At 24.8% G+C, this 25,893-nt stretch overlaps 3 protein-coding genes across 3 annotated transcripts; 1 reads left to right on the top strand and 2 right to left on the bottom strand.

Moving 5' to 3' along the window:
• Positions 1–1,040: 1,040 nt before the first annotated feature.
• LOC134833557 (procathepsin L-like) lies at positions 1,041–2,513 on the bottom strand. Its single transcript, XM_063847919.1, has 3 exons — positions 2,041–2,513; positions 1,707–1,968; positions 1,041–1,654 (listed from the first exon to the last, which is right to left on the bottom strand). The coding sequence occupies exons 1-3, from the start codon at positions 2,502–2,504 to the stop codon at positions 1,214–1,216; spliced, it is 1,167 nt and encodes a 388-aa protein (XP_063703989.1). The 5' UTR covers positions 2,505–2,513; the 3' UTR covers positions 1,041–1,213.
• Positions 2,514–5,550: 3,037 nt separating this feature from the next.
• Positions 5,551–10,028, bottom strand: LOC134837252 (leucine-rich repeat-containing protein 4). Its single transcript, XM_063852620.1, has 3 exons — positions 9,240–10,028; positions 6,872–7,032; positions 5,551–6,562 (listed from the first exon to the last, which is right to left on the bottom strand). Exons 1-3 carry the CDS (start codon positions 10,026–10,028, stop codon positions 5,806–5,808), a joined length of 1,707 nt encoding a protein of 568 aa, XP_063708690.1. The 3' UTR covers positions 5,551–5,805.
• A 9,429-nt stretch (positions 10,029–19,457) lies between these two features.
• Positions 19,458–20,648, top strand: LOC134837251 (odorant receptor 43a-like). Its single transcript, XM_063852619.1, has one exon. The coding sequence runs from the start codon at positions 19,458–19,460 to the stop codon at positions 20,646–20,648; it is 1,191 nt and encodes a 396-aa protein (XP_063708689.1).
• Positions 20,649–25,893: the final 5,245 nt, after the last annotated feature.

The raw sequence follows: 25,893 nt of genomic DNA, 5'->3' as shown, positions 1-25,893 counted from the left end.
ATTAAGTATATAACGATTATTACTGTGCCTATCTAGCCAGCAATGGAGATTTTAAATTTTAATGTTTGAGATTCGATTATTTGGAATTGATTCCTAAAAAAAATACAAGAATGTAAAATTTATATATTTTTTTTTTAAATTCATAATTAAAAATATTTTTTTCAAAATCAAATAATTTAAATAAATTACTAAAAATTCACACAAAACTATGAAACATAAAAAATTAAATTATAAAAAAAAATTTTTTTTGAGACATAAAAATTAATATTTGCAAAAAAAAAATAAAATTATTAATTAATTATTTTTTTTATTAAAAAATATGAAAAAATATTAAAATTTTATATATAAATTTGTTTTGTTAAAATAATAAAAATACAAAAAACTCAAAAATTCAAATTTTAATTGGAACAAAAATTAAAGAATAAAAATTTTATTTTAGATTTTGAGACATTTTTTTTGTTTCTATCTATACAAAAATAATTTTTTTAAAATTAATTGAATTAAAAAAATTAAAAAAAATTGAAAAATATACAGATTTCATTTCGACAAACAAATAAATGCTTAAAATGAAACAAATGTAAAAGTTTCATAAATAAATTTGTCTCTTTAAAAAAATGAAAATTTAAGAAATAAAAATGAAAAAATTTAATTTTGGAATTTTTAAAATTTAATTAATATTTTAAATTTTTAGACATGTTTAGCGTTTCTTATATTTTACAAAAATAAAAATTAATTTAATTTTTTCTGTTTGATGCAAATATAGGATTTTAGAGATAATATTTAAAAAAAAACTTTCAAATTTTTTGTGACGATTTAAAATTTTTACCTTTTAATGATGGTTTAAGTTAAAAATTTTTGCATTTAATTCATTGAGAAAATATCATCATTCTAAAATTTTTTTTTTTTACCACGAAAATATTAATTTTTACATTTTTACAGGTTTGCTATATGAGTCGACTTGATAACCGGACATGAAAACGGTCGAAAAATTGGATTCTCTTACCAGCAACTGCCAATTTTGCGAAAAGAATAGAAAGGTATGGATTATAAATTCCTTTACATAATATTTTATGCACCCTATGGGCGAAAAAGGGGTCAGATTGATCCCTTAAGGGATCAGGGGCCTTGATCAATCTGACCCCTTTTTCGCCCATAGGGCATAAACCTTATGGTCGGTATATTTTTTCTTCATATCTTTACAGAAAAAACTCATTCAAGCTCTTTTTGTGAACTTAAAATGTCCCAAATCCCATCCGATGCACGCACAATTGGAAAAGGCTCGAATTTTAAAGTGTCCATTGTCGCCGTATGTCGTTCCCCAGCTATTTCGCACAGTCCAATAATGCATTCCGAGCTTCGTATCGTAACCCAAGCCCACAATTACCACTGCATGATTCGGGCAATCGTCGGAACACTCGCAGGCAGGTCCATTCAAAACGCCACTTTTGTAGTAACGGACATGATCGTTGGCACAAACGGCTGTAGCGACGAGATTTCCCTTCGCAAGTGCTTGGTAAGCTTCATATTCCGAGTCTAACGGGACATACTCGACGAAATAATCTTTTAAAACTTTTTTCTTTTCCACAGCTTGACACGAGGACTGTTCATAACCCACGTAAGGATAATCTGCTTTGAGGTTAATTCCACGCTTGTCCTGAAAATTGAAGTTTTTAAGGCAAAAAAAGGAGAAATTTGTGAGAACTTACATTTAAATAGATCGCACACTCATCAAAATGGCCATATTCGCAACCCATATTTGATAATTCGGGAAATTTGGGACGAGCACTGCAATCAACGAGCTCTTGTTCGGACAAGGAATATTTTTGTTTGTTCGTCATGTAGAGGAAATTCGCTACTAATGCCGTGGAAGTGTAGGCGTAACAACAGGCACAGAGTCCTTGATCATCAGCAGGTCCAAGATTTTGTTGGTAACTGATGTTTACCGTTTTCGGAACAGATTTTGTATTTCTTTTCGTTTAAATTTTATTTAAATTATTAATTTTCATACAATTTTTTAGACATAACAGAAGGAAGTCTCACCGAGAAACTCTCATGTAGTCCCATTCTTCATAATTATCGTCGTAAAAAGGAGGTTGCAACGTTTTTTCCAACTCGCTTTCCAACGAACGTCTCATCTTTTTTGGTTTTTTGTCATGAGGTCGGAATCCAGTGCGCTTTTTTTGCTCTTTAGGATCGAAAAATACATTCGCATTAGTTTCGGTTTTGTATCCGTGTCCATTTTTCTTCGAATTCTCATTGATTTTTTCGATTTTTTTTGTTTCCCGTAAACAAAATTGTAATCGATCATCTTTTGTAAACTTTGATCTACTGAAAAGCAAATTTAACAATGGAAGGTCTAAAATTGAATCCAATAATTTCACGCAATTTGCAATTTTAAGCAAATCCACATTATTAAGGACTCCATTTACAGGCAAATTTTGTAAAACAGCTTCAGATCCGCAAAATAAGCACAAAACTGCTCCAATAATAAAAAGAAGCTTCATTTTGAAGTCGCAAAGTGTAACTATTGATCATCTGAAAAAAAGTTCGTAATTTATATTTAATTTTTTTGTTTTGATAAAAATTTCGTGAGTAACGATTTATTTTCATGCAGCTGTGATAAAAAGAACTCGTGACTTAGTGACACAAATTTAATGTTTTTTTTTTTTTAATTAAAATTTAAGTCATTAAAATTTTTAATTTAAAATTCCTAAACTATTTTGTTTTTTTTTTAATTAAATAAAATTAAAAATTAATTAATTGTTATTTTTAAATTATTTTTGTAAAATGAATTGTAATGTTTTACAAAAAAAAACTAAATAAATAAATAAAAAAATAATAAATTATTTTAAAATATTCATTAAATATTAATTTAATTTATTTTAATTAATTGAATATTAATTAATTTTTATAATATTTATTTTTTTTTAATTATAGGTATTATTTTTAATTTATTTTTTTTTTCAATAATTGAATTTTAAATTTATCATTTTTTTATTTTAATATTCAATTAAATTAAAATTTATTTATTTAAAAAACAGTAAAATTAAAATAAAAAAATAAATTCAAAATTCAATTATTGAAAAAAAAATAAATTAAAAATAATACCTTATTTAAAATAAATAAATATTATTAAAATTAAATTAAAACTGATTAATTAAAAAAAATAAATCTTAAAAACAAAAAAAAAAATATATATAAAAAATTTTTATATCTAAAATTATTTTTTTTAAATTTTTGTAAATATTATTATATTTTCATAAAGAGCGATATTAAGTAAATTTTTTTAAAATAAAATTTATGTAAAAAAAAATCACAAAATATTAAAAAGAAACATTTTTAAGACTTTGCAGCACCTGCTTACAAAGACAGTAGCGTAACAAAAAATTATAATAATTGAGGGACGACTTCAAAGTTTGTCGCTCCAACTTTTTAATTGAAGTTAATAAGTTTTTACAAGAGTTTTTAATAAATAAAAAAAATTCATGTAAAAAAATATCATTACCCTTAATTGCTTATGGATTGAGGCCACGCTCAGAGGCGACATAATTTACGCAGAGCGACATTTCATTTTGTTATAATTTTTTTTATAGATATTCCTCATTTAAACGTAATAATAAAAAAAAAGTAAATTAATAATCATAATTTTTTCCTTGCTCCTCTCTTGCGCTTCTTTAAACAAATTTTATTATTACATTTTTTCCCATTCTATCTACATTCGCATTATCTCAGTGTTGTTGCGAAAAAAAAAATGTAATAAAACTCTCCTTTCTGCGACCACAATTCAATTTTATTTGAGTTTTTTTCTCGTTTATTTTATCATCATGCACAACAGTCAGTCATAAATAACGATGGATGACTAAACGCTTCTTTAGTTACTCACACACACACACAAGTTGTTGTAATAATTATGAACGATGGCAATAATGACGATAATAAAGGCGAGCAAGGCAAAAAAAGGCGTAAGATGAGGGCATAGTCTGAAAATTTTAACACAAAAATTGTAAAAAATTGAGTCATAAAACAAATTAAGTCAACCGCTAATAATAATAACGATTTTAAAGCAACGAGAGATGAAAATAATAAAAAAAAAGTTTATGCGTGCCTTTCTACTTCTGATACTTATATGGGAATGACACCAACATAAATCTTTTTTTTCATGTGTGCATTAAATAAAAAGTATGAGACACAAAATTAACTCAAAAAGAAAAAAAAAAGTGTTTGATGTTGTTGAAAAATTTCAAAAGTTAAGTTAAGTACTTTTCAAAGATTAAAATTTGATTTAAATGGCATTCAGTAGATCAAAATAAAAAAAAATACAATGTGAGACGAATTGGTTTTAATGTCGGTGATGAAAATGCTCCTACACATTTTATTCTTTTTTAATCTCGTGAATGCTCGTATAAACAATAATAAACATAAGAACGCACACACATCGTAAAACTTTTATATTTGATAAATAAAACCGATTGTCACAATATATATGATGGTTTTAACCTATTACTATATATTTTTATCGTTAGACGCTTTAAAGTTGTGCTTCTGTGCATTATTACGCATTTATGATTATTTTTTATTTTTATTATTATACTTACTTATAACAAGTCTATTATACATGAGAGATATTAAAAAAATAAATAAAATTTTATTTTAAATTGTTTTGTTTATTTATTTTATTTTAATTTTCTTCCCGATACTTTATACATAATTATAATAATAATTAATTATTGTTTAAATTATTTCTATTTTTTTTAATGTTTATTTTAATTTAAATAATTATTTGTTTTTTAATATTATACAAAATATAACTTATCTTTTATATTGCTGAACATTTTTTTTTGTTTATTTTGTATTTATATTTTATTTCTTAGAAAATAATATTTATTTATTTATTTTATTTTATTAATATATTTTAGAAAATTATTTTTTTTTCTATTTTGAAATATTTACCTGTTAAACGCGATTTATTATTATCTTTTTCTATCTATGACAGTTTTAATTTATTTTTTGTGTTATAATTTTATACAACTTTTTTTTTTAATTTTAATTATATATATTTACAATACAAAATAATAATAAAGTAATAATGATGAAAAATTGATAAAATTTAATTTACTTTTAGGAATCCATCAATAAATTATATTTTTCGATGATTTAAATTATAAAATAAGAGAACATATATGTTAAGTATGTATTAAATAATATATCAATATTTGTTTGAAAAATAAAGCCTTTTTTATAATTATCCTTTTTTCATTGAATTTATAATTTAAAAAGAGGAAAATAAATAAAATCAATTAAATATTTTCATTAATTATTTGTTCTTGTTTTCACATGTACAAGCTTTATTGTTGTTTTAAATTTTGATTCTTCTTGCTTAAAAAGTATATTTACAGAGAAAACAATAAAAATATCACGTTGTAAGTACAGATGTGCGTACGAATGAAAGAAATAACAAATTTTTAACATTATTTTGTAACATAAATTTCATGTTTTTCGTAACGAACAAAGTTGTGTAATGAAATTTTATGGCAATTTTTGTCATTTTTTGAAATATATTAATTAAAGATTGCATAAGTCCCTTGCTTTTTTCATGTTATCTTTATATTAATGTTATATTTTATATAAATTTCAATTCAATTTTCTTATCTAAATGTTTTTTTTTCTGCTTTTTCTTCTTCTTCATCTTCATTTCTGTCTCAAATATATATCATATACATTTTTTTTTTATAACTACCATTTCATTTAATTATTGTTTGAGTTGTAATTGTTATAATTATAATAATTATATAGCTAAGATTTAAGTCATACGTACACGACGTGCGGCTTGTGCAACGTTCGTTTATGATCGTAGTATTCAAAGTGCTCGTAATGGTCATTGGGATCGCTTATTTCATTGTATTTGACGGCATCTTTGATGGGGACCTCCCATGGTCGCAGTGCATGATAATCGTTCGCAATTGCCTGCGACGCCAAATATCGTTCCAACTCGACTCGATCGATCTTTTGCGGCACAATTCGTTCATTGCACACATTTTTCGCCTCTTCGACCACGTGTTTTCTGCGTTTCGCTACCTTCATGTAGTACAACATGCTTACAATTACGATAAACACAAGCAGCACCGTCAATATGCTGCTAATTATCGTAATCAAGTGCGCCGGGCAATTTATCTCGTTCTCCGACATTTTGTGCAGTGACCTTTTTACCTTCATGTTATCGTCTTCAATGAAGCAAGCGATGTCATCTCGGTCAACGACTAGGTTATGGTTGGAACGGAAGCCATTGGCGACACTATCTGAGGGATGGGCGACTTCATTTTCTGTCGCAAGTCTCCAAAGCCAGAGCAGGGAGCAGTTACAAACCAGGGGATTGTCTGCCAGCATGAGACGCTGCAACGTGTCAAGCGGAAATTGAATGGCATCCAAGGTGTGAAGATTGTTGCCACGAATTGAGATGTCTACGAGATTGGGGTTGTTGTGAAAGAGGCGGAGTGGCAGTTCGGAAAATTGTCTGTTGTTCTCTAATTCTAACTTTTGTAGATTTGTATTGTCGACGAATGCTCTGAAAGAAAAGAGAAAAACATAAATTGATTGATTGATTCAAGAAGTAAAGGAAAGGTCCGACAATATTGCAATCCTCAAACAAGAAAAAAAATTCTATTCACAAAGAAGTTCTCATCCATCAATTTGATGAATGCAGTCTGACACGATGATTAAGTGCCCGATAGTGTCTTCAATAGACATTTTCTTATTCATTTAATTCATTTGACCCGTTTTTATAACGCAAAAAAAAAATATCAAGGGGGAGGTTATCTGCATAGTCATTAATATTGACAGACGGATAAAATGCATTCACAAAGAAAAAACTTACCTCGCATCAATCTTTACCAAGAACGGTAACTCATTTAATTGAAGTTCTCGTAGTTGAAATAGATTCAGAAATGCTACCGGTGGTATGTGTGTCAATGAATTTCCACTAAGTACTAAATTTGTTAAGTTGGAGAGTTTTGATAACTGTACTGTTGGCACAACCTGCAAAAAAAGAGGTAAGAAAAAAATTATTATATTATAGAAATTTAATTTAATGAATTTAGATTTTATATATTCTCACATGTGTTATAAAGCTTTAAAAAGTGTCTAAGTAGGGCTCTAAGGCACTTTTACACTTTCACATGTGTGTAATACTTTTCATAACAATTTTCATAATACGAAGATTTTCTTCTTCAAAATAATTAGAGAAAAGTTTTGCTTGCTTTCTCAGATGTACTTACTTGCTTGGAATTTAAATTCATTTTAAAAAGATGTTCAATGAGAACAAAACTTTTGAACAGAAGATCAACATAGAAGTCATTAGATTCAGGTGTACCAAACTATTTGGCTTTTAACATGACTTTTCTGAAAGTTTCAACGAACTTAGCGATGGATTGGTTTAAGGTAATTTTTTCCATTTTTTTGAAAGTTTTAATAGTATTTTACTTTATTTTGTTTAGAACTTCTTTTTCAGATAAGATCTTTAAGCTTTAAAAATTGGAAACTAAGCTCAAGACAGGTAATTTTGGAATCTCATTTTAAGCTTGGTAAATCTAATTCTTGAATTTGACGGCAGTTTCAATGACAATATGAAGGTATAAATAAGACTCATTCAATAAGAAAGTTTTTTTGACTGCTGTGTTCGGAGTCTCGTGGTTTGGAGACTTATTCAGCTGATTGGTAGGTAATTTGCTTTTCAAATCGTCAGAATCTAACCTCCGTTTTCATATTTTAACTAACGCTAATTTATATTAGGCAACATTAAGACTGAAAAAAGTTTATGATACATTTTTACATTTTATATGCAAATAGAAAGGACGATGTTTGAAAATTCTTAAAGTTTTTTTGCCATGGGAATGACATAAGACGAGTATGTTACAAATAAATTGAGCAAAAATAATAAACTTACAACAGAAATAGCAAAAGAAGCAAAATACGATTTCATTTGTCTTAAAAATTTATGAAAAGAAACCTACTGACATCAAAGGATATGGAAATCAGAAAAAGTACAATAAGCACTTGAATTCAATTGAACGGAAAGTTTTTTTTAAACAATCTGCATTTTGTCAATTGACTATGAAATTTGACAAATACACAGATATGGGCAAAAATGTTAACTGACTAAGAAGATTTTTGAAACTGCATTGTCGATTGAGAGCCATTGATATTTTGAAGCATATACTCAACAATAAAATTTAAGCTTCAAAAAGAGTCAAAAGTAATGAAATCTTCAATTTTAACATTTTTGGGATATTTTAGAATTATAATCAAACGTAAAGTTCGTCGATAACTTCAGTGCCATTTAATTTCTCAATTAAACATGCTGTTCCTCGTTGGTGTCTTAAATATATACGACAATATTCCTACTCAAGTTTTCAGTTCAAACAACGTTTTTCTTTTGATGTGACGACGATGAAACGAGGCTCCTCCTCGAGATGTTAAGTAAAATTAAAACGCACGAGTTTAAATTAGAAGTAATTAATAGTTTTGCAAAGTAAAATAGTTGTTGTTAAAATATTTGTTCCCATTTGGCACTTTTGCGCACGACGATGCTGCTGCTGCGGTGTAACATTTAATGAAAGCATCATCATCATCATCTTCTAACACCATAAGCTAAGAAAGACAAGAAGGTGTATTAGCAAAGTTTTACAGAAGAAATAATCTTTCCCATAATATTATATGCGGATAATTGATTTAAATTTGCAAGAGAGGATCATGTACTTGGTAAAATCCGGATATATATTTATTTATTTATTTTATACCTTTGAAGGATTTGGATTTACAAAAACATGACTCTTTGTTACGAGTACGGAGAAAATTTATTATTTGAAAATACGACTCCAAACAAGAGGCCAAACACAAATAATAACAAAAATTTTTGGGAAAATTCATTTTTCCTGTATGAGTAAGCTGCTTTTAGTTATTTTTGTGTGTTTGCCTTTCAAAAAATAATTGTAGGTACGTAGGGCAAAAATGCATAATTTTCAAATATTTAGATTTATTGTGTGTCACAAGTTGTCAGAAAAGTTGTTCCTTTCACCGTATCAAATTATGCCTGAATGTTTGTTTTATAAATTTTAAACAACTTTCCGGATTTAATTTTTTTTGTTATTATTATTAAATTTATTTATTCATAAATGTGTGTTGTTATGAAAAGTATTTTAGTTTTAGATTAAAAACATGTAGAGATATAGGAAAATGATACTTACGGTTAAATTATTGTCCGCTAAATCTAGAATTTTTAATCCACTTAAGCCATCGAAGGCTGTCCAATCGCAATCATTAATCACATTATTACTTAAATTCAACAGTCTTAATTGATGCATTTGATCAAAACTATGGTTATTTACATTTTCTATGTTATTTTGCGACAAATCTAGTTGTCGCAACTGTATCAAGTGTTCTAAATTTTCATCATAAGGTACATCTAAAATTTGATTATTACGAAAATTGAGGTGATCCAGAGCAACCATGTTACGCAAGACCCCCGCATCTAACCGCAAAACTTGATTGTTCGACAAATCCAGTCGCAGTAATTTAATTAAATCACTAAATGCCGTGTGATGAATCTCCTCGATTCGATTATTGCTTAAATTTAGTTCGACGAGTTCCTTTAGTCCGCGGAACGCGTCTTTTTTCACGGCAATCAGTTGATTGTCGTTCAGGATGAGCGTATGAAGCTTTTCTTGTGACTCGAAGTTTTTCGATCCCAAGTCGTCTAAACGATTATGCGAGATATCGAGAACTTGTAATTTGTAGTAAAATGTCAGCGTAAAGTAGACATTTTGGATTTGATTGTGTGTCAAATTGATGTATTTGATGTCAGGATTCAGCTGGATGGGGACAACTTCGAGTCCGGCACCCAAACAGGAGGCTCTTAGATTATAGTCGCCTTCGCAGAAACACTTTGAGGGACAAAAACCGGTAGAAGTGTGAACAAGTACGAGTAAAATCGCTGACAGACAACAAATATGATGAATTGACATCTTGGAAATCATTTTTGGGTTATTGACTTTTTTTAATGGATGATCGTCAATGAAGTGAAAAAACCGATGATGAGCTGAATTGGCTGCTGTTACATGAGATCCTCATCTGAAAGTAAAAAAAAAAAGAAAAAAAAAATTAAAAAAATTTTCTCATTAAATTTTCATGAAAAACTATCCAAAAGTTTGCAATGAGGTGATGTTTGTTGTCTTCACGCCAAGTAGTTCAGTAATAATTCAAACAACAGAGAAGAAGAACACCGAGAAACGGAGAGAGAGAGAGAAAGTTTCTGCAGTAAATTAACCACCTCATTTAATTAAATTTACATAAAATTCTTCCAATCACTCCAAGCCAAGCACGCCAAAATATTACAACTTGCAGTCAACAATCAAAAAATAGTGTGGTATAAAGTTTCTTCGTAACTTTCAACTACTACTTCTACAGAGATTAAATGAATGATGAGAAATTGTTTGTAAAACTTTTTCGGTTTTTCCTTGAAATTAAAGCCATGAAGTCCGTTCATCATCACTCAACGAAGCCCCAAATCGCATTTTTCTTTCAATTTTTGTCGGTAAATGCACGAAAAATGTTCGCTATCGTTATTATTATAATAAATGTAATGTAATAATAAAATTCATTTTTCATCCGGGAGATGAGAAAAAAACTGGGAAATTGCGGAATGATGACAAGTAAAGCCAGTGCAAAAGAATTTTCTTCGTATTTTTATACCGCTATTTTTTTATTGCCACTGTCGCGTTTCTCGTTTCGCATCGCATCTCGCCACTACAATTTATGGTGTTATAATAGATTATTATTAAGAAACCTTATGCGAATGGGATAGTAGGCAGTGGCGGTTTAACTGGCAATCGGTTTAGGCTTTTTTCAAAAATTTTATATTTTTCCGTATTTTTATATTTTTTCAATTTTTAAGCTTAAGAACCTTCTAAATAATATTCAAAGAAATTTTCCGTTAATTTTTAATCAATTTCAAGCTTAGAAAGAATAAAGAGACATAAAATTTTTTTTTTAATTTTTTTTAAATTAATAATTTTTTTTAAATTAATATTTTTTTTTAAATTACTAAATTTTTTTTTAATTACTAAATTTTTTTTAAATTAATAAATTTTTTTAAATTAATAAATTTTTTTAAATTAATAAATTTTTTTAAATTAATAAATTTTTTTAAATTAATAAATTTTTTTAAATTAATAAATTAAATAAATTTTTTTAAATTAATAATTTTTTTTAAATTAATAAATTTTTTTAAATTAATAAATTTTTTTAAATTAATAATTTTTTTTTTAAATTAATAAATTTTTTTAAATTAATAAATTTTTTTAAATTAATAAATTTTTTTAAATTAATAAATTTTTTTAAATTAATAATTTTTTTAAATTAATATTTTTTTTTATTTAAATTTTTTTAAATTAATAAATTTTTCTAGCCTTGTCGTAATTCAGCCACTGAAAGTAGGTAGTTGGAAAACCGAGATGGAAAATGAACGAGTAAAAAAGTTGTAATAAAAGTAATGATTCACTGGAGCGGACATTCGTTTCGGAATAAAATAAATCTTTCGATTGGAAAATTTTTTCCTGTCCTGCCCCAAAAGGAAATGCTTTTACACAAACTTTTAATCACATCCGAAGCCTTTTCGCATGACTTGACAATTGCAACTATTAGTCATTTATTTTTTGACAAGCATTTAAATTGAAAATCTTTGTTTCTCCGAGGCACAAACAAAAAAAAAGTCGAGAAAAGACAATCTGCTTGATGGGGAATAACAACTGACGACACATAAACAAGACATTTTTGCACACATGAGCTCCTGTCGTCTCTAACAACACTACAATAATTATTTGTTTTTATTATTATTGTCGTTGTCGCAACACGAGAGAGACACGAAAGACAAAACATACTTTAATCCATCTTTTTATTATTAAAGCATGTCAACTGTTTCTTGAGCATCATCTGAGTCTCGGTGCGCACTTGTCTTCTCGTTCAAAATATATCTCTTTTTAAGTTGTTATTCTAAAATTTTCCATGTTTAAATCCATTAGAGTCACAAGAGAGAGAAATAGTGTCGTTTTTTTTGCTGTTTTGTGTTAACAATGTGTGTTTTAAGTGCATCAGCAGGCAATGCAACGCTTAACTAGAACATGACAGAATTTTTCATTACTTAAAAACGCATGCAGGATATTCTGTATGACCTGTATGACAATCAGAGGTTGTGAAAAGACATTCATTCATCATCATTCATATTTTTATCATATATTTTTCTTTTCACGGTATATAATGATGCAGAACTTTATCATTGTTAGTGATAAGTGTCAACGACTTTTTTTTTAGTTTTTTTTTGTGGAGTGCAAGTTGTTGTCGTTACTTGAACTTTTGAGTGGTTTAGTATGTTACATCGGGTAAATGGCTGGATAATGGACTTTTTCATTATTTTTCATGAGTTTTTATCTAATGCGTTTCAAAGAGTTGGAAAATGTCTTTTTGTGGCTATTTTTGCTTAACACTTCAGTTACAAAAATTTAAAAAAATATATAAAAAAAAGAAAACTTTTCAAATTTTCAAATAAATTTAAACTAAAAATAAAATATATATAAAATTAATAAATAAAAAAAATTAAAATTAAATATTAATTACGAGTTAAATAAAAAATAATGTTTAGACAAGGAATAAAAATAATAAAATTTAAAAAAAAATTCAAATTATTTTGAAACAATTAAAAAAAAATAAAGCTACAAAAAAATTAAGAATAATTTATATTTAAATTTAAATTATTTTTTTTCATTTATTGTTTTAATTTTATTAAATTTAATTAAATAATAAATTTAGTTAATACGGAACTATGTTTATTTACTTTAAAATTACTTATTTAAAATAAAATTAATATTAATTTTAAATTTATTTTAAAATTGTTTTAAATCAATTACTAATTTTATTAATTAATTTTAAATTTTAATTTAATTAATTTTAAAATTTTTTTTAATATTAATTAATTAATTTATTTTTAAATTTTATAATTAATTTTCAATTAATTTTTAAATAATTTAGAAAAAATTTAAATTTATGAAAAAATTTTAACTAAAAAGATTTTTTTAATTTTATAAATTTTTTTAAAATAATTAATTTAAATGATTTTATAAATTAATTTAATTTTTTACTTAAAAATTTCATTTTTTTTAAATTTTATTTAGATTAATTAATTACAAAAATTTAAGTACAAAATATTTGAAAGAAAATTCTTTGTTAAGAAAATAAAATAATTTTACAAAATTTTCCATGAAAAAATTAAAAGAAAATTTCTGAAAATACTCTCTCATCAACAATGTATTCTTTTTAATGTTTTCCAGAAACTCCGTTTTCTTGCAAAAAAATTTCTTTAAATTATAGCAAAAAAAAAAGGAAACAAGAAACCTCCATAAATTGACATTTCTTTCAAGTACTCATATTATCTCGCGTAAAATATGTATCTGTGACATTTATGACAACAATTTACGAATGTCTTCGTCTTCCCTCGAGTAATTAGAGAGTAAAACGATTTATTATATTGACGTTTACAATTAACAAAGAAAGATTTTATTGCTTCTAAATGGGAAAAAGATGTACGGCGATCATTGTGTGAGGTAAATTTCTTTTTTTTTTGTCATGTTAGCAAGAATGTGGTTGCAATTAATCTTTTCACAAGACAGAATTTTTATTACTTTCCCTAAAAAAAAATTTTTTTCTCATTTTTTAAAAGATTTTCTAAAGGACAAATTCCGAACGAAATAAAAATAATAACAATAAAAGCCATTTTAATAATAACACACTACTAAAATAATTTCATCTTATTTTTTTATTTTCATAAGCAGACGACGACACCCAATTTAAAGAGAGAGAGAAAAAAATCTAAAATGCATTTTGTGATGATTATTATGATGATACCGAGCCAAGCAGCACATTTGTTCGACGACTCAACTCAACATACATCTGTTTCGGATTTTTTGTTGTTGAATTTTTGCTATTTTCGTTCGGTGCAGTCAGTGTACATTTAATGCGTTTTAAAAAGAGTAATATTAAAATAGAAATAAATAAAAAAATAATAATAAAAAAGGCAATTTCAGAAAAGGAATGAAAAAAAAACTTTAATATATGTGCAGTGCTCTACATTTTTGAAATCCACAGTGAATAGAAACGAGTAAAAAACTGAATAATTAGACACTTGAGAGTTTTTCTCATGCATAAATAAGATATTTTTCTGTGTGAGTCACAAAACGTCGCCACAACTGAATATTTTTTTTTAATAGTCGCACATTTTGAGCTTGCGTTGAAAGATGGAGATTGATTGAGTTGTGGTTAACGACCAAACAATGAAACGACGGAAAAATAATAAAAATGGAAAAATTGTAAAGAAAACCAATTAAATTGACTTTTTTTGTGTTAGTGATAAGCAATTAAGAAAAAAATATTATTACTGCGTTTTTTATTGTTTGTTTTAACAAGACAATGAAAAATCTTTATTATTATTTTTTTTGCCTCTGCCACAAAAAAAAAATCTCAAAGAAAATGAGAAAAATTTAAATAAATATAATTTTCCAAGTAATTTAACATTAAATTTATATTGGTTTAGATTATTTTTATTATTTTTTTCAGAATTTTTTTTTCAGCTAAAAAAAGTCCGAACACAAGATTGAACGTGAAAATGTCTCTAGCCGCAAAAGTTTTTTGACTTATAATGCCTCTGGCAATAATTTCGTTTAATTTAATGGTTCACCTCATTTTAATAAAAAAATATTAACACAAAAAAAAAATTACGAAAAAAATTTTAATTTTTTTTCAGCGACACAAGGACACTTGTATTGCCAATATTTTTAATCAAAAAAAAAAAAAAAATTTTTTTTTGCATATTTTTTTTTATTATTTACTTAGGAACAGAGGCAAGGGTTTTCATAAATTCATTTTTTTAGTAGGTTAATCAAATAATAAAAAAAATAAAAAATACGATGACGAGAAACGAGAAAAAATTTATAATCATCATTATATTAATTGCCCCCATTCCTACCTACTTCACAATCTACTGAAGGCGGATAGCGGAAAAAAAGTCCGTAATTAATTTTTTTTATGTAATTTTTTTGAAATGAACAATTTCTTGAAGAGACAGCAATTTTTACTGAAGATGAGCGGTAATGAAAATGTTCCATTGCAGAATTTTTTTTTATATTTTTGCATATAAGACAAAAGTGCTTGAAATCCTTAGAGGCATAAACACACATTTTATGTACAATTTTAAACATCCGAAACTTTTTCCATATGAAATTTATGTCAAAATTATGTGAGTAATAATACATATAAAATTTAGCTGCTAGAAAAAATTTTTCGGAGCAGTAATCTGAAGTGAGTTATGTTTCGAGAGTGTGAGTGAATGAATGAAAAAAATAAAAAAAAATATAATTTTTTTAAGAACTCATAGAAATGAGCATGACATGAAATTTTCCATCCAACACACTGACACTTGCTCCCCTTTTATATAATTTTTAATGTGCCGGCAAAAATTTAGACTTTACTAAAAAAAAAATTACAATTTAAATCGTTTTAGAAAATTTATTTTATTGGAGGAAATTAAATTTCATTGAAGCGATACTAAATTAGGACAATCTGTTGAGATTTATTTTCATTCCTGTTTTTTATATTTTTTTTGTTAAAAAAATTTATTATTCACGCGATATTTTTTCCTCGGACATTTCTCTTCCAAAAAAGGTCGCTAAACCCAACAACAAAGTATTTTTTGTTGTCATTTGACTAGACACTTTTTAAAAAATTAAAATTTTATACAATAAAAAACGATGAAAAACAGGAAATTCATATTCCGACATGAAAAGTGTGTCAAACAGAGGGGTGCGTTCCAGATTAAATTTATTACGGCTCGACTCGTTGTTACGCGAAAATTTTGTTTTTGTGATAAGAATTAATTTATGACAAATTAGAAAATCGCGTCGTCGACCTAATTAGAATTAAAAAAGCGTTAAAAATTCAACGAAACAAGTGCGTCGTTGTTTTTACATTGAGATAGTAGTAAATAATTTTAGCATAAATGTAGTCGCAGGCTCCAATTTGTAATTTAAATGAGTTGATTTGGAGTTGATTCAAGTAGAAATTATGTTGGAAGGGGGTTGTTGGGTGTCGTCGTCGTCAGAAGCAATCGTGTGACCCAATTATTTGTTATGATTTGAGATTTGTTTTAATGCCGGAAAAGGAAAAGATTTTTTAAAGTGATTTTGTGTTGTTGTTGTTTTAATTTTGTTTATTTATTTTTTGAGACAAAAGATTTTTTCGGATATTGACAGATGGTAGTGACTTATTTTAATTTTAAATAAATAAAAAATAATTTTTAAGGAAAAAATATTAAATTAAATTTATATTTATGTTTTTATTTTTTTTTTTGGCAAATTTTATATTTTATTTAATTTGATATTAATCTTTAATTTTTTTAAATAGGTATGATTTAAAATTTTTATTTATTTATTTATTTTCTTTATATTTTTAAATTTTATCTGAATATATTTTTAGTTTTTTTTTGAATATTATTTTAATTTTTTAAATTTAATTTTCAATTATTAATTATAATTTTTGTGCAAAAAAAAATAATTATTATTTTTTATTAAATTCCTACTATTTTAATATTATTAATTTATACCTAAATATAATCATTTTTTTTTAAATAAATTTTATATTTTAAAAAAATTAATATTTTTTAGTTCTTTAAGTTTTTTTTAAATATTTTTAAAATATTATTTAAATTTTTTTAATTAATTATTTTATTTGCATTTTTTAGATTTGATTTAAAAATAATTTTTTTTTTAAATATTTATAAATTTTTTAAATATAAAATTAAAAATAATTTAGACGTTTTTGAAATAATATTATTATTTTTTTAAAACTTATTTATGAATTATTATATTTTTTATAATTTTAAATTAATTTTATTTTCAATATTTAATTTATAATTATTAATATTTTTTTAACATTTATTTTTAAAATTTTCATAATTTTTCTTAAAAAATCGATAAAACCTTCTAACTCATTCAAAATGTGATATTTTATCGTAAATTCTAATTAATTTTCAACATGCCGATGCCTTGATTTCTCGTTATCTATAATTTCCATAACAAGTTCCGAGAATGCATGACTAAAACAAAAAAACAATTGCCGTTTCCAGTTGACTCCAAACGCATGAGCAAACACACTGCGGTCAATTATTCCAACTGACGCTCCAATCTGCGAGCGAGCCATCATTATTTCATCACAAATTTACACGTTTTTTCCTCCTCTCGCACACATTCATCCATATTTTAGTGTGAGAAATTTGCCATTTTGCTATATTTTGCCTGCATATTGACGTGTTAATGAAAAATCGATTTGTAAATAATTTTACAGACACAATAAAATTCGTTCGTTTCTGTCTCTGCATTTCGATTAAATCAAAGTGGCATCGATTGCATATTGATGGTGCGAGGTGTCGTTAAAATTATTCCCAAAGGTTTAATATTTAAATGAATAAACGTCAGAACTTGACATGTTTAACAACATTTTTTTCTGTTTGACAATCAAATCCCATTCACGTGATAAAATGAGAAAAATTTAAAATCCGCCGTAAAATAATCACAAACTAATAATTATCATTAAATAATGAGAAATTAGGGATTTTAAAATATTTTTCGGGTACAGATGTTGACAAAAACACACTTTTGAGTCTATTCAATAACAAAACACATAAATTTAAATAAATATTTTCCCATCTGGCATATTTTAAATATCAATTAAAAATTATTAATTTTAATGAATATGTTAATTTTCTCTCTCTCCAAATGTTTTTACTACGACAAATGATAGACAAGCGCAGTTGAACACTTTTTTTTTGTCACACACGAGGATTAACTTTTTCTTTCTTTTCTTTCTCTTTTACAAAAATTCTCATCAACTTTTTTTTGTCATTTCATTCTCGCGCGCGTTACTGATAAAAATCTTGGAAATGATTTTGCCTGATTTGCATATCAAGCGAGAAATGGCGAACATTGTAACAACGGGACGATGACGACGACAAGAAATAAAATAGGCAAAAAAAAAACGTAAATGAATGGGATTTTGCATTTCTTCTATTAAATTAGTCCAATTAAGCAGAAAACTATTCTTCTTTGTGTCTAACAATTTTCTCGCGTTTTTTTTCTCTGTTATCGTTTCAATTTGATTTTTCTTGTCTTTTTTGCTCAATAAATGTCTGAAGAAGATAAAAATCGAATAATTGAGAAAAAAAATCAAGGACAAGAAAATTTCATATGGACAATAGTTGATATTAAATTTCTGTAGAATTCATTTTTAAAAATCAATCTACTGGAATTTAATAAAAAATTAAATTAAATTTTTAATAATAATGAAATTTAAGTCGTTAAAAAATATTTCTAAAAAAAATATTTTTCTGATATACTTTAAGTGAAAATATTTTTGCGAATATGAAATCGATTTATTTTTGTTTTAATTGTAAAAATTATTTTAAGTTTCATTTATTTTAAGTTTCATTTAATTTTTTTTGATTTTTTTCTTGAATATTCTCAATTAATTTTGTGATGTATGCAATTTTTTTTTATAAAATAAATTATTTTTTATTATTTATTTTTATTATTTTTTACTATTTTTTTTAAATAAATAATAAATAATTTTTGAAAAATTTTAGAATTTATGCAAAATATCTCATATTTAAAAAAAAAACATTTTTTTAAATATATAAAGTTTGAATTAAAATCAAAATAAAAAAAAATTGCAAGAAAAGTTTAAGAAATATATTTTGTAATAATTTAAACAAATTAAAAAATAGCTTTGAAAATTTATTTTTTTTTAAATTTCACACGTGAGGATATTTTATTAATAAATTATATCAATTTTCACGATAAAAAAAAAACAATTTTATAACTTTAACGTTATTTTCCTAAAGTTTTCCTGTAGTTTATTATTATAATTTTATTTGACCTTCAAATATATCAAAAAATTATTGAAATTATGTGAAAAAATTACAACGAAGTAATTTTTAAAAATATTCACTTTTTTATATTTTTTTTAAATTAATTTTATAAATTTATTATTATTATTATTTTTTATTTAATTTTTTTATATTATATTATTTTTAATGAATTTATTGAAAAATTTTTTATTTATTTTAATTTTTTTTTTTCGTTTTGCTGAATAAGGTATAAATAATACTTGATCAAATTGAAAAATTACATAAATTCCTGAAAATCATTAAAAGTTTACATAAATGAGGTCATTCGAAATAAATTGTTTCACGTGAAGCAATTACATAATTTAAAAAAAATCATATTTTATTCATATTAAAATTTTTCTAATAAATTTTATTTTTAAATTTCAGTTTCAGTCTCTTTTTAACCATCATAAGTATCATAAGTATGGAATTGCAGCGGAATAAAAACCTCGATAAAAATCTCGATTTAACAAAAATTTTCAAAGATTTCCTTCGAATCGGCTGCGAATATCAACTAAAAATTTCCGGTCATTGGATTTTCGGGTCTGAATTCCGCTGGAATATTCGCAGCATCATTACTTGGATCGATGCCATCGCATTTTTGTGCATAGGTTTAACTAATATTTGGACTCTTCGGCAGGATATGAAGTCAGTGTGTTACTGTTTGGTCACCTATGGCTATGGCATCACGGGCTCCCTTCTTTGGTTCAACATTAGACGGCATCGAGACATTTTTAAGGATATTTTTGATACAATTTGTCGTTTTGGAGAGACTTTGGAACGTGACCCCGACGAAAATGACGAGGAAATTCGATTATATTTGAAATACGGAAAATTGTGCAAAACTATTGGCATCGGAATTGTACTTTTTTGGGTTATATCTGGAGTTATTCTCGTTCTGTATCCAGTTTTTGTCTATTTTTACAATGGTTCAGTTGTGTTACCTTTTGAATTGCTCATTCCCGGCTTGAGTTCAACCCAAAATCCGGGTTACTTCATAACTTTATGTTATCAATATTTGCAATTGGTTATTGCGGTTCCAGGATATTCGGCGCATTTAAATTTATTTTTCTTGTATGTCATGATGGCTTGCTTTCAAATCGATTTAATGAGCATCAAATTAACGAAACTCAATGAAGCATTAGTCAAAAGCACGGAAATTGACGAAAAAATTATAAAAATCACAAAATTATATCAGGATTTAATGATTTACATCGGGAAACTTGAAAAACTCTTCAAAACGCAAACTTTTGTGGATTTCGTCATTTATACCTTCGCCAGTGTCATGACTTTGTACGTCATTGTAAAATTTGATAATTACTGGATCATTGGATACGCGTTAGAAGCAACAATTATTTTTATGCTTTTTATTCCGAGTCTCTTTGGAACGATGATTGAAGTCATGAACAATCGCCTCGTCGTGAGAATTTATCAGGTTTCGTGGTATTTATTGAAACCCAGAGAACGGAAATCTTTTAGATTTTTGCTCGAATATGCTCAAAATGGAACAATGCTCAGTTGTGGCGGATATTTTCCTCTGAATTTGGTTCTTTTTCAGTCGACTTTCAACAGAATTTACTCGTATTTGATGTTTTTAATGGACACGTCGGAATAAATTCCGGGAAAAAAAGATGGAATTATGACATCACTGCACTACGGCAATAAATGTTATCAACAATCAGCTAATAAAATGTCTTGAAAAATACATAAATAAGTGCTCAATTTGAAGAAATTGCTTGTCAATTCAAGTATAAAATATGAGAAAATATTAGTTTATGGCATATTTGTTGTTGTTGCCATTGTTATTGTGCACGTTTTGCCGGCGTAGACACTTTTCTTTTCAATTTTTTATGCTTCATTCTTTAGGATTTTTTTTAAAGATACGTTTTTGTTCTTTAAGTTTTCTGTCTGGTTAAGAAATTTTAAAATTTCTTTCTAAATTCATAAAAAATTCAAAAATATTATTTAAAAAATATAAAAAGTTATTTTTAATATGTTATTATAATTTTCTTGAAATTTTTGACCACGTGGTTTATTTTAGAGTTATTTTTTATATTTTTTTTTAATTTCAAGATTTAATTAAAATAAAGTTAGTTCAATAATTTATAAATTAATTAATAAATTATTTTTTTAAATTCTTAATAATTAATTAATTTTATAAATAAATAAAAAAGCATTTTAATAAATTTATTTTTTTTATAATAATTTTAATTTATTTAATTTAATTTAATTTGAAAATAATTTTTTTTTATTAAAATAATAAATTTTAAAATTATAAACTTTAAAATAAATTATTAAAATAATAAAATAAATTTAATTTATTTTATTAAATTTATAAATTAATTTTAATTTAATTAAATTTTGAAATTTAAAAAATTTTAAAAAGAAAAATCTATAAGTAAACCACGTGGTCAATAAAAAAATTATAACGTATTAAAAACTATCTGATCGGCAATTTTTTATATTTAAAAAAAAAATATTTGTGAATTTTTAATGAATTTATCAATAAATAATTATTTTTAAATAATTAAATAATTTTTTTAAATAAAAAAATTCGAAGAAAAAAAAGGAAATATTTAAACCACGTGGTTAAATTTTTTAGAATATTTTTTCGCAGAAAGAATTTAACTTTTTTAAAAAATACAACTAAGATCAACATCTTTAAGACCTTTTAAAGATAAAATTTTTGCATTTATAAGACCGTGAAGGAACGATTAAAGCAACAATAGTTCATATTTTTTATGACTCAAGAACATAAAATGGGATAGACAGCGACAGGAAGTAGACAATAGTGACAATAGAGAACGAAAACCGTGTAAAATTTTCTGTCTGTTCCTTTCATCGATCTACCGGCAATAAAATGAGACGAAAGTGCCTTCTTGCAAAGAATTAAATTGACAGACATGCAATTTTTCTTTAAACTTCTCACAAAATCATCTCAGAAAGGCAAATAGTACAATTGACTTGAAATTTTAGGAAAAAAAAAGTGAAGATGAAAAAAAAATCGAAAAGAAACTCAATTGAGTTAAAGACATTTTCCCCTTTTGTCGACATGTTTAAACATGCATGACTAATTTGTTTTGCGAAATATTTTTTTTTCACAATGAAAATGAGAAATAAAACGAATTGTCTCGTTTGCGAAAGAAAAAGCCTCGTCTTTTGTGTACAATGTGCAAACAAATAGAAGACGGAGGAACAAACAAGGAAATATTCCTGATATTAAAATACGAAAGCTATGCAAATAAATTTAATCGCATCTCTTTACAAGCGCACATCAAGATGAAAAATAAATTGGAAATCAAGGATTTTTGCTTGTCTTGCTGCTGTAAAAAGGGAGAAACCTGTCAAAATGTCGTCTTGTATCAAAAAAATTCATTTTTCGATCGATTTCAGGTCAAAAAATGACATTCAAGGTGATTTTTCTTTTTAAATTTTAAGCAAAAACGACATAAAATGTCGAAAATTCATAATTAAAATTTTTGCCATATTTTAACGTGCAGCTCGTGACGAACAAAAGACATCAAAATGGGATTTTTAAAAGCTTTTGGTACATCATAAAAGAAGGAATTAATGAGAAAATAAAGATTAAGATGGAAAAGTGACTACGTAACCAAAATTAATTATGTCATTTTCCCTTTTTTCTTTGTATTTTATTTAATCAAGACGAGACAACTTGAAACGAGTGAATTTTCGTGTTTTATGCGTTTTTATGTCTATTAAACGTATGTTTTAATCCCATTTTTATTTGCCTTCATTATATGATATCATATTGTCTAAAAATGGCAACTTCATAAATAAATCAACTTTTATGATCCTCAAGAAACGGCAAGGAATGAAGGAAGGCCATATAAGTTGAAATAAAGTCGTAATCGAGAGATCTCAATGTCATTTCGGGTTTTATGTACTTTTTTGAATTAATTTGGGAGGAGATAATGATTTTATTGCATTCCTCTTGAAAAAGGGATCGCAAAGGAAAAAAGTGGGGTCAGTAAACGACAATTTACTTGGACAAATAACAAAATTTAATAAAGTTAAATTTGAGAGAAAATTTCAGACGCCCCGGTTAAAAATAATCTGATTTTTTTTTCGTCGGTACATATGTAAAAACAAATAGTCAAATAGGCGACACAATGCCCTATGAGTTATGAACCAGAGCAAATTGTATTGGATTATTGCCAAGAGTGTCGCGTAATTTGAACAAGAGTTGTATTTATGTATTATTTTCATTTTTTTACAATATTGTAAGACATGAGAAAGGGACAGAAAGGCGACGATTGTTAATCTTTGTAAGAGTCTTTGGCGTGTTTATTCATTTATTTGACAAATAAATTCTTTTTATTAAGATTATTTTTTTTAAATTTTTTTATTTAAAAAAAAATTTATTTAATTTATTTTAAAATAATTTCTTACAAATAATTTAAAATTTAATTTTTATGAAAAATATTTAAATGGAAATTTAATTAATTTTAAAATTTAAAATAATTTTTTAAAAATTTTATTAAATAAATTTTTAAAAAATTAAATTTAAATATTTAAAATAATTTAAAAAAAAAAAATTATTTAAATTTTTTAATTTTATTTTAAAAAAAAAAATATTATTTAAAAATTATTTTTTTTAATAATTTGATTAAAAAATTGCTTTCAATTTTTTAAATAAAATTTCTTTAATTTTTTATAAAATTATTTTTTAAATAATTGTTTTTTATTTTGAAAGATAAAAGCTAAAATTTTATTTTGAAAATTCAACAAATGAGAAAATAAAAAAATTAAAATATTATTTAATTTTAAAATTTTAAAAATATTTTTATTTATTTATTTTATTATTATTTATTTTTAAACCTTAAATTATAATTTTTCTTAATTTATTAAAAAAATAAAATAAAAAATTGAATTTAAAAAAAAAATAAATAAATAAGTTTTAAATTAAAATTAATTATTTCAAATAAAATAAATAAATCAAAAATATTTTTTTTTAAAAAGGAAAAAAATTCCTTCTCTTATTTTTTGTTTTTTGTCAAAGAACACATTTTTTAATTGTACAAATGTGTCATCATAATCTAATAAAAAGACAGCAATTATGCACAACAAATATTTCGTTGTTGCTCATCTTCTAATAAACGCGCATCAGTGTTGATATTCACTTTAATTTCATTAATTTTTTTTCGTAATTTTATTGTGACAGCATAACACGATAAACCAATTCACTTCGTTTTTGCAATAAAAAGTGTCTCATAAATTTTTCCCCTGAATTCATCAAGCGGAAAATTTATTATTATTTTTCTAGAATATTTTACCGTCATCATCGTTTTTTTTTGCTTCTCTTTCTCCGTGTGTCAACATAGCGATGAAAACACTTGACCCCTAATTTAATTATTATTATTGTAAATAAAGTTAGAGACACACACCGAAAAATTAGCTGAAGCATTAAAATTATTTTATTAATCCATTAAGTTATTTTGACAGCGGAGCAAATAATCGTAATAAAAATAGAAAAAAAAATAAAATATGAAAATGAGACGAATTATTTGTCGTTAGCGAGTGTTTTCTTTTTTTTTTCATGTTTAATTTTATTTTACTTGGAAAAAACATAAACGTGAAATTTTTTGCGTCTATATCGTCTTTGCATCTGTTCCCGTCTTTAATATCTCGTTTTATTATTATTTTTTTTTACAACGCAAGAAAATATATCATGAAGAAAAGAAAATCAAGCGAGGAATTTATTTTGTTGAAAAAATAACGGGAATTTCTTCAAAAAGAACATAATTAGCAAGTTTTCATGTGTGTGTTTGTCTATTTTATTTGTTGTTTCATCGTATTTCGCTGGCAAGTATTTTGAGTGAAAACATTCTCAAGCCAATCAAGCGATTTTTTGACGTCGTAATGAAAACATATTTGCCACTGCGTTGACCAATGCATTGCGCTTGACTTGCCTTGCGGCAATGGTAATTGTGTAATGTTGTCACAAAAATATTTTTTTTAGTAAATGACGAGAGAAGGGGAACAAATACTTTCATATGACATGAGCAGAGTGTGGAAATCATCAATGGCAGAGATGGAATAAATTTTTTTTGAGCCCTATTTTTATTAATTTATTTTTTTTTGCAAAAAAATATTTTTTATAAATTTTTTAAAATTAATTTTGGTTTGAATTTTATATTTTCAAATATTTTTTTAATTAAATAAAAAAAAAATAAAACTTTAATTAATTAAATTAATTTTTAAAAAATATTTTTATCAACCAAAAATCTTCTTTAATAAATAATAAAAATATTAATTAAATATTTTTATTAATTTTACAATAAAATTTTATTTAATTAAAAATTTTGATTTTTTGAATATACCTAAAATAAAATTTTAAATTTTTCAATTAATTTTGAAATATTTTTTTAATTAAATTTTTTAAAAATTTTAATTAATTTAATAATTTTAATATTTAATTTTATTATTATTATTATTTTTATTTATTTTTACAAATTTAATTAAATTATTAAAAATGTTTATATATTTTAAAAATATTATTAATATTTTTAATTAAAAATTTTAATTTTTAGAATAAAATATTAAATTTTTTAAATTATTTATTAAAAAATTTTAATTTATTTTAATAAATTTAATTAATGAAAAATATTTAATTTTCTATAAAAAATTAATTTTCAGCCTAAAATTATAATTTTAACTTTTTTTTTATTATTTTTTATTTACAATAATTTTTATGTCATTTTTTAACGAAATTTTTTCTTGTAAACCACACCACTGAACTACTCATCAAATATTTGTTATGATTGTTTAACCACAAAAATTTATGTAATTGAGTTGTCTGCTTGTTTGTCTGTTTTTTTGTTGATCTGCATTGATTTTGC

This window comes from Culicoides brevitarsis, chromosome 1 (assembly GCF_036172545.1).
Source record: "Culicoides brevitarsis isolate CSIRO-B50_1 chromosome 1, AGI_CSIRO_Cbre_v1, whole genome shotgun sequence".
Classification (NCBI taxonomy): Eukaryota; Metazoa; Arthropoda; class Insecta; order Diptera; family Ceratopogonidae; genus Culicoides; species Culicoides brevitarsis.
This window is presented reverse-complemented; position numbering and strand designations above follow the sequence as displayed.